Below are 9,907 nucleotides of genomic sequence, written 5' to 3' on the forward strand. Positions count from 1 at the left end.
AAGCAGGAGATTGGCAGCAGCGATTGGTGGCTGTGGCGAGGTGTGTGATCGGCAGTGGCAAGCGATTGGCAGTGGAGGGCAGGCGGGTGAGTGAATGGCGAAAGTGACCCCCCCCAAAGCTAAACAACTTAATTTCGGGTTTAAAAAAATAGGGGGTGTCTAATACATGGAAAAATACAGTATATTTCGGTCTGACAAGAAAAACAAACTACTTGTCAAAAAGAAAATAAATATTTGCTAGAAAAAGTCAGTTTGTGACTAGTGGGCACTACACAGGACTTGAACTTGTGGTCTGCATAGTGAATCTGCTGAGTAAGCTGTTGGAGAATTTTAGCTTCATGCTTGGTGAGAATAATTTTGTGTATGCAAAAAGATATTTCTGTAAATATCTTATCTGAGACAACTAGAATGTGAAATGTTCAAATGCATAGTCTCAAAACAGATACTTGGAAAATGACGTTTGTTATCTCATGGGGAAAAGATAATTCTTTTTAAATGCTAGTAAATATCACTGTAGTGGTACCTCTTCCCCTTAAATACTGATAACGAATAAGCATTTGAGTACAGTGGATAAGTACCGTATTTTTCGCTCTATAACACACACCCGACCATAACACGCACGTAGTTTTTAGAGGAGGAAAACAAGAAAAAAAATATTCTAAACGAAATAGTGGATATATGATTTTTGTGGTTCATGCTGTGGCCACAGACATGTGATCTGACAGTGAGTTTGGAGTAGCCCAATGCAAAAATCCTGAGGATCCATGTGGATCCATGCTTTGTAACCACGGAGGAGGGAAGGAAGGGGAACCATGGATCCTCTGCTCACGACTGCAGCAGATCTCCCCCGCCCTCCGCAGGCATTCGCTCCATAACACGCATAGACATTTCCCCTTACTTTCTAGGAGGAAAAAAGTGAGTGTTATGGTGCAAAAAATACGGTATATTGTTCCAATATGAATTGTGATATGGTATCTATTATCTAAAAGCAAACTTAGGGGTTGACAGAAGTGGAACCAAAATGTTGCTATTGTGAAATAAAAGGGGCACTGACATCCTTGGGGGATAATAAAAGTTCCAAAACATTCCAATCCTTTAGGGACATCTTCCACGAAAAAACCTAAATGCCACCAGTCCAGCCCAGTGAGGACTAACTATGGTCACCACCCACAGGATGTTGAGAATCAACTGGAAAATAAAAAAGGGAAAATCAGGAGGCTGGGAGAGAGAGATGAAATAACCTGCTAGTTAGGGGAATGGCTATCTGGAACCTTCAATAGGATAACTCCTACTAGAAGATGAAATACACTGCAACATTTTGTTGTAGATCCTGCTGAAATAGATGTACTTTTGTGGTTATCGTGCACTGTGATACTTTAACCGTGTAACATTGCTCTTTTTAATTTTTTGTGTATGTGTTTGGACAGCTAATAGTACCCCTGAAGAATTGCGTAAGAAATTAATAGAAAAAATGAAGTTCGTGCTCAGCTCTGGATCAGATGAAGAATGTGCCATTTGCTTAGAGTCCCTGAACTTTCCTGTGATAACACACTGTGCCCATGTGTTCTGTAAACCATGTATCTGTGAAGTCATCCAGAGAGAGAAGGTTAGTTATTACCTTTACGAAACTGCAGTGAAGGCAGTTTATATCAGTGGCCAGTAGGGCTGCTGTTTTGATAAAACTGGTTAATACTCCTTATATTTTATTTTAATTTATTGCCATCGAAACTAATCTACTGACTTTTCTACATTCTACTGCATGTATTCCTCTTGATTCTGACCTTTTGATTGTATTGACCTGCACGGTTTTTTTGTGTGTTTTTTTTGCATGCGTTTATGATGGCTTCACATTAGACTGAATTGGTACATTGGACAACTTTAACTTGTTTAATTTCAAGGTTTTGCTCAACACCTTTTTCTCATAATTTCATTGCTGTTGCATGTTTTTTGGTGAGAGGAGGGAAAATGCATAATTATGCTAATAATGGTTAACAGGTCCTACGTGGCATTCTTAATTCTTTCATAGGGGTATATTGCCACCCACATCATGTCAAACCAAATAGCAGATCAAAATTGGTAAATATCACTCCTGTGCAAGACCTCGTTATTATTATTTTTTAAGAAACCCAAATGCACATTGCTTCCCATCTCCATTTTGTCTGTAGTGAGACGTAACTATGGGCTGGTAATATTTGCTGTTACGCACTTCTGGCAAATTATTTTGTTTTGAAAAGCTATGAATGCCCAGAGCAGGAAAAGACAGTGGAGGTTGGGGACGAGTGATTGCAGAGAGGGACGAGAAACACACACAGCCCAGGTACATTCCATCAAGTTCCACCCATTGGGGTGGAGGCAAGCAGTGGACAAGCAAAGAATATTCATGACGGAAGAAAAACAATGTGTGGAAACTAACGCGCTAAGCCGACACATAGACAGCCTGATCTGAATGACCCATCTGCTGTATAAAGCCGCTGTCAAACCAACCTTCATCTAAATAGGACTCTAGCCCACAGCAATACAATTAATGGTGCCAGTAAGCCAAACTGTATCTAGGAAAAAAGGGAAGGGGACACCGATGTCAATTGTATTGTACACAGTATGGCAGTATTGTTTAATTTGTTCATGGTAGAATGTTACCTCCAAAGAGACCTGATTAATTCTTCTTCTTTTTTATTTTTTTAAATTCAAAATTAAAACAAAACATAATATCCAGAAACATATCATCCTTACTTTTCCCACATTTTTCTTCCCTCCCCCACCCTCCCACACAAAACCCACCCCCCCGACTTCCCTCAGTTCCATTCTTTGATTTCTCTAAGAATGCTGATTTCTGCATGTTACAAAGTTGTATAGATCCTCAAACTATTTAGCTGATTATTATCAATAAAAAGTTTGTGAATGTTTATTCAAAGCCAGCCAAGGAGTCCAGTTCGCTTTGTTGCGTCTTCAAATACTTTGTAAAGGGTTAGGGTTCTTTAATTCTTTGTAGTAGTCACTTTGTATATTGCTTTGTGTGAAACCTTACCCTCTTCAAAAAACCGCTGAACTACTAACCGAAGCATAATACAAAAGCTAGCCTTTAAACATGCAAATCACAACGGTGTATTTCTCAGAACTATAAACTTGTGTTGTCTTTTTCAGACAAACGCCAAATGTCCTCTTTGCAGGAAAGAGGTTGGATTAGAAAATTTACTAGAATGTCCTTCAGAGGAACTGGATAGTGAAAAAAAGCCTGGCCAAGAATGGGTATCTAGTTCAAAGGTAAATGTCAGATTAGAACACTTCATTGTCTTTATTCTGTGGCATGCAAAATATGTTCTTAATTTGTTTTGCATTTTTGCGCCAAAATATTACACTTTAGATATTTACCACACTGGCTAGATTTTGATACGTGGATTGTGCTTAGTAACAGGAAAGGGCATGAGTTAGCCACTCTTTATGTTCAGTCTTCTTGGTCCTACTTCTTCCTTACTGATTTTTGGTGTCTTTTTCCTCTGTGCCCTCATTAAGGATTTAAGCAATTCATCTAGACTTGCAAGAACTCTGCTTTCTCCATATTATTTTCTATTACCTTGTCCTTGGCTTTAGCCATCTTCGCTGCTTTATGCCACTGAAAGCAGTGGGAGGTGAGGCCATAACTGGAAAGAATTGTTACCTATGGAAAATACATGGCTTGCACATTTGTGAATTCCTGATATCTTCCTACATTTAATTCCATTTATCAATGTGACTTAGGTTGCTACTTCCTAAAATTCACACATTACTTTCATGTATGTGCTAACAGTTCCTGTTTCTTTCCAAAATTGAGATTCTAGGTCTCCTAAGTAATTTTATATAGGAAATTAAGTTTTCTTCCCAATTCTTGTAACCTGTGATATTAGTTCCAGATTCACCGATTTTATTTCATTTCTGTTAGGCCAGTTATTTTTGGTATATGGTGGTAAGAAATGAGAGAAACAATTGATCAGTCTAGCACACAGGACTCGATGAGAACATGCATGCTTTCCTTTGTAACAATAAAACTAACCTCAGGAAAATGAAGAGATTCGTTGTTAGTAAAACTGAAAATAACTACTTTGTGTTTCAGGTCAATGCATTGATGCATGCCTTGATAAAACTAAGGAAGCAAAATCCTGCCGTTAAGAGTTTAATAGTTTCTCAGTTCACAAAGTTCCTGACTCTAATAGAGATTCCACTAAAGTAAGTAGAAATATGTGCTTGTTAAGTTTCTTCAGCAAAGAACTGAAAAATGTAAATACTTGCTATCTAATCTGCTGTGCTGCATGCATTCCTGCCCCTCCAAAAAACAGACAAACAAACAAAAACAAAAAAAGAAAACAAAAATTTCTCATGAAAAAAATCAAAACTTCATATCAAAGTAGGGTTTTTCATTTTAGGGGGTGTGAAACTTAGTTTTTGCAAATTTCTTCAGTGAGGCATCTTAAAAAGATGTTTTTGGGTGTGAATAAATCAAATCTGCTATTATTTTTATGGCTGGGCAACATTTAGCTTGATAAGTCTACATTTGATGAAGAAGCACATAAGCTGCTTTTGGAAAACCAAAGAATTTTAAATTTTACCTTCTGAAAGTGTCAGATAATAATTATAATTAATAATATAACTGCAGGTACTTGGCAATCATTTTTAATGATTTCTATGCAATTTTACACACGTTTTACTTAGCAGCAAAATACTAACCAAAATATCTTTTGATAACCGAAGTCAAGTTATAACTTTTTAGCACCCTTCATTTTGGGAATTTGGAAGTTGAAAAATTCAACATGCCACAATATGAGGTCAGAACTCTCAAATTGACTAACTGTTGTACTTCTTCTGATTCAGGGAATCTGGGTTTGCTTTTGCTCGTTTGGATGGGTCTATGACACGGAAACAAAGAGTACAGGCAATTCAGCAGTTCCAAAGTAATGCAGAAGGGTCCCCAACTATAATGCTGTTATCTCTAAAAGCTGGTGGTGTTGGTTTGAATCTCACAGCAGCTTCACAAGTATTTTTAATGGATCCAGTAAGTATAAACAAGTCAATCAGTGTGATATTTACTGGCTCTGCAACACATCCTAGAAATAAAAGAAGGAATGAGAAATTCATTTTTAGCTGCTAGATAGTGGCAAAAGAAAGTGATAATGGTGCTATTAACTGCAGCAAAAAACAGGTTCTACCCCATCAGGTTAGCTGTGGTAGAAAACCTGTAATAAAGTTACTGATTTCAAATGTGCATAAGTTAACTTGAAAAGCTAAGGGAGCGATCCTAACCTCTGGCTGGCAGAGGTGCGGTTTGATGCACGTGCATTTTCAGGAGTAGAAGTTGTGGAGCGGGGAGGAAAAAGGTCTCTTTGCTATCCCATCTCCAAAGTTGGTTCAGCGAAAAGGCCCAAATTGGGCCTCTTGTAACATGATGACAGCAGGTTTGCACAGCCTCTCCTCTCAGGGATTTCTGCTGGTTACTGCTGTCGGAAATGCTATCTACCTGGCATTTGGGATATGTATGTTGAGGTGCTCCTTGCTGGTGGAGGCTGAGCAGGGGGACATAACCGTTCCATCCATACCCCTTCAAGATCAGGAGTTTGTGTGCCTGCTATCATCCTTATAAGAAAAAGTGAAATTGTATCAGTTCATTCCTCCCCCAGTCATCTTTAAAGGCTTTATGGAAGTGAATGTGCTCTCCTGGAGAGCCTTTGTATTCTAGCTTAACTATAATCAGAAATCCGTTTTTCTTCAAGAATACTCTTTAGTCCAGGCAGCTTGATGGGATAGGCAGTTTGTCACCAAGAAATGGGCTGGTGGACTGATGTGTCATGTGTATAACTAATAGAAAATGGAATATGTTATTCTCAAGTCTTCCAACGCCATACTAGTAAAACACTAAAGTCCCACAGTGCTATAGTGATCATAGCTTAGAAATCTGAAATGTGAAAGGACATTACTTTGGCAAGGCTTAGCATGACTACTGAATATCTCTGATAGGCTTGGAATCCTGCTGCAGAGGACCAGTGCTTTGACAGATGTCACAGACTTGGGCAGAAGCAGGATGTTGTCATCACCAAGGTGAGCTGGCGATTATCTTAAGCACCTGTAGTTATAAGAAGTTGCTTTTAATTCGAGCACGCCTGAACCCAGAGTCTGCAGTTGTGCTTAGGGATGCAGTATAATAAAAGAGGGACTAGCAAGGAATTAAAGGACGTGGGTGGCGTTGTGGGTTAAACCACAGAGCCTAGGACTTGCCGATCAGAAGGTTGGCGGTTCGAATCCCCATGACGGGATGAGCTCCTGTTGCTCGGTCCCTGCTCCTGCCAACCTAGCAGTTCGAAAGCATGTCAGAGTGCAAGTAGATAAATAGGTACCACTCCAGCGGGAAGGTAAACGGCGTTTCCGTGTGCTGCTCTGGTTCGCCAGAAGCGGCTTAGTCATGCTGGCCACATGACCCGGAAGCTGTCTGCGGACAAACGCCGGCTTCCACGGCCTATAGAATGAGATGAGCGTGCAACCCCAGAGTCGGTCACGACTGTACCTAATGGTCAGGGGTCCCTTTACCTTTAGCAAGGAATTAAATCGCATTTTCTCTATTGCAAACATGTGGCCTTTGAAACAACAGTGCGCATAGAGTAGCTAAGGGTGCATGTGAAGAGCGTTAAAAAGATGAACTTTTGCCAGTTAACTATTTGGCACAAAGATGGGAAACAGAATCTTGCTTCCCTCACTGACATGATTTCAGTTTTGTAAAATGGCCTCTGATGTTTGAGTGGGGTACGCAGATAGTTTTCAGTTTAAGTCGGTATTGTAATGTAAGACAGCTTCCCAACACATAAGGCTCCTTGCTATATGAGCAGTTGCAAATAGAAATGAAGGCACTACTTTCTTCTTGTTGCTGCAAGTTCTAGGACTGTACTTTCCATAAATATTTTTTCCTGAACTCTTAGTTTGCCAAAGTTCATGGAGGACCACTTAACATCATGGTTTTTGTTCTACAAATCAAAGCACATAGAACCATAGAGTTGGAAGGGCCTTGAGGATCATATAGTCCAAACCCCTGCAATGCAGGAAACTTGCCCATCATGGGGCTTGCACTCACAAACCTGAGATTAAGAGTCTCATGCTCTAGCTACTGAGCTATCCTAGCATACATTAATGATATTTAGATAATGGATGTGCATGTGTTTTGCGAGTATGGTTCTGTGAAACTGAGTGTATCAGTTTTTAAATCACTATGGGGCCAAGTACAAATACTGTTTGATTGTTGTTGGTGAACCACAGTTTGAGAACCTTTATCCTAGAATGGGGAACCTATGGACCTGCGGCTCTTGTTGGACTCCCAAGTCTCATTAGCGTGGCTAAGGGTGGAAGATGGGATTTGAGAGTTCACATCTGGAGGGCCATAGCCCCCCCCCCGTTCCCCATGCTCTAGTATTTGTCTCCTTGCTATTTTACTTCTTCACATCATAGTAAATGAATCACACTTTAGGATAGCACATTTTCAGTAATATATTTAAAGTACCTTTGGAAAAGTAATATGATAGCAGTGAATTTCCTTTTTTCTTTTGTTTGACATTTTTTTAAAAAAAAACACATTTAGTTCATTGTGAAGAACTCAGTAGAGGAAAACATGCTGAAAATCCAGGAGAAGAAGAAAGAACTTGCGACTGGAGCCTTTGGAAACAAGAAATCTTCTAGTGAAACAAAAATTAACGAAATCAAGACTTTGATGGATTTATAAGTTGAGATGTTAGGCCCAGCTAAAGACAGTCGACCTGATGTTACTTGTTCAATCAGTGTGTACATAGCTTTAGAATTACTCTGTTAAATCATCATTGGCATAAGATGTGCCATGTAACAAGCAGGCTGATGCAGCTACCATTATTATTATTATTATTATTATTATTATTATTATTATTATTAATTTTATTTTAGGCTGCATTCCTAAGGCACGGTGGCTCTCAGTTTTAGGACAGATGAGAACATTAATTACTCTCATTTTTCTTTCTATCCACACTTCCCTCCTGGCCACCATTTCCCTGGGAAATAAAAAAAAGATTTTTGTTAGCTCCTCAGGTGGAGTATTTTTTTTTCTTCTAGTGTTGGGGGACTGGGTAGGAGCAGGATTCTTTGGATCCAAGCCTCTTCTGCATGTCCCAAATCTCCCAAAATCTTCCCCACTTGGCATCAGAACTGACATTGGTAGGGCCATAGCCACAGAAGTTTCTGCAACAGTGGTTGTGGGGGACCAACATCAGATCTCCTTTGCTGAAGTACAGGGGGAGAACCAATGTATCCTATAATGCCTGGGACTGCAGGCATAGGATTTAAGATGGTAACTATCCTGAACTCCTGGGCTTCAAAACACAGTTAAAGCAGTTCTTTATCACCATGTTCTTTAAATGTACTGGTGCCCTTTTATCAAATTTTCTTGAATTGTGTTTAGTGTACAAAGGGCAGGTATTACTAATAACAAAGAATACTATTCTTTAGAGTTAAATGAGTCACCTAGCAGTGTCATATTTTATTTGTGTGTTGGGCAGATTGACAATGACAAACACCAACATGCTTTTGCCTCTGCGGTGAATGCCAGTTAGATAACCTAGTTCATGTACTCCTGTAACTGTCTTCATCAGTAGAAAAGGATTGTAAAATGAGGATGTGTATGACCAGAATTAAGTTCCTTCTTTTTTTTTGCTAGACTATATCCAAACAATCTTAACTCCTAAAAGTAAAATATTTCATTTTAAGTTATAGCTTCACAATTTTTAGTTAATTGCACATTCTTAATTTTACAGTGATATGACTTAAAACGGTCTATAGATTGTTGTCCACTATATACTGTGTTTTCTACTATCTTGTACAGCTAGAATCCGGATTTAGGAAATCATGTTTACTGAAAACAAGTAAACTTTTGTCTGAGTTGATACGCTGCCTCTATTCTATTGCTGCAAAGTCATTCAAGAAATAGCATCGCTTGAAATAGTAAAGCCTCAGTAATTCGGAAGTTTTATTTCTAGGTAAATAAAATTGTGGCTTATGCAGACTCATGCCTGTAATTATTAACATTTTATAATGCTTTTTGTTTATCTACACAGTATGACCTGTAAACAGCAACTGAGGCATAAGCTCCTGACAGATCTTGTAAAAATGCACAAGAATCTAATAAACTTTATATCCATGGGCTTCTCGCCCATCGCTTAGCTTATCTGCTAATCAGAAATCAAAATCTCTAGTGCTGATAAACATTCCCCTGCTGTCCCCATTCTATGCTGCTCACTCTTAGCAAGTAGTTAAAACTAGTGGAACACGGAAGAAAACACATTGAGGTGTGGCGTACTCCTGTGCAGCATTCTGTAACCAGCAAGCCACTCACTTCCTCTCATCATTGTGCCATTTGAGATTTTTCCATCCTTTCTTTTTTTCTTAAAGCTTTGTTTGATTGATTGATTGTTTGGCTTCATAAGGATTACCATGTAGGATATAATTTGATGGATGAGTGCTTTCAGTGCACAAAGGGTAACATGATCTAAGAGTGAGTGGCCTTTCCCTGTTTTCCCTTAACAAGACAGGAACACAATTTTCCCTTGATAGTACATCAGGCGAGCTATCATCATTGGACCACAGCTCCTGCCATCCCTGACCATCGGCCATACTGGGTGGAGAAGATGGGAGCTTGAAATCAGCATCTCTATAGCTCCCCTGCCCTTGCTGAGATACTATTAAATCATGATGGCAGTTGTTTATTATGGCAGTCTTCTATGGACACCACAGAAATGGGGAACTTCAACTATGCTAGTGGGACGTGCATGCATCCAGCAAGTAGCCAAAACATTTATAAAAGCGGAAAATAATTTAGTGTTGTCATAGTGACATGGCTCACCTCCCCTACTCCTGAATTTATTAAGTGGCCTCAGGT

The 9,907-nt window shown here is 39.2% G+C and overlaps 1 protein-coding gene across 2 annotated transcripts in view; it reads left to right on the plus strand.

Annotated features, from left to right (window-relative positions):
• Positions 1-9,234, plus strand: part of HLTF (helicase like transcription factor) — a 33,698-nt gene extending 24,464 nt beyond the window's left edge. For both annotated transcript variants that reach the window (XM_082224014.1, XM_082224015.1), the window contains exons 20-25: positions 1,428-1,606; positions 3,142-3,261; positions 4,088-4,200; positions 4,843-5,023; positions 5,983-6,063; positions 7,589-9,234. In XM_082224014.1, the coding sequence (XP_082080140.1) occupies positions 1,428-1,606; positions 3,142-3,261; positions 4,088-4,200; positions 4,843-5,023; positions 5,983-6,063; positions 7,589-7,729 (815 nt within the window). In that variant the 3' untranslated portion in view covers positions 7,730-9,234. The remainder of the gene's footprint in view (positions 1-1,427; positions 1,607-3,141; positions 3,262-4,087; positions 4,201-4,842; positions 5,024-5,982; positions 6,064-7,588) is intronic.
• The last annotated feature ends 673 nt before the right edge of the window (positions 9,235-9,907 follow it).

Source organism: Podarcis vaucheri, assembly GCF_965113315.1.
Source record: "Podarcis vaucheri genome assembly, chromosome: 5".
Classification (NCBI taxonomy): Eukaryota; Metazoa; Chordata; class Lepidosauria; order Squamata; family Lacertidae; genus Podarcis; species Podarcis vaucheri.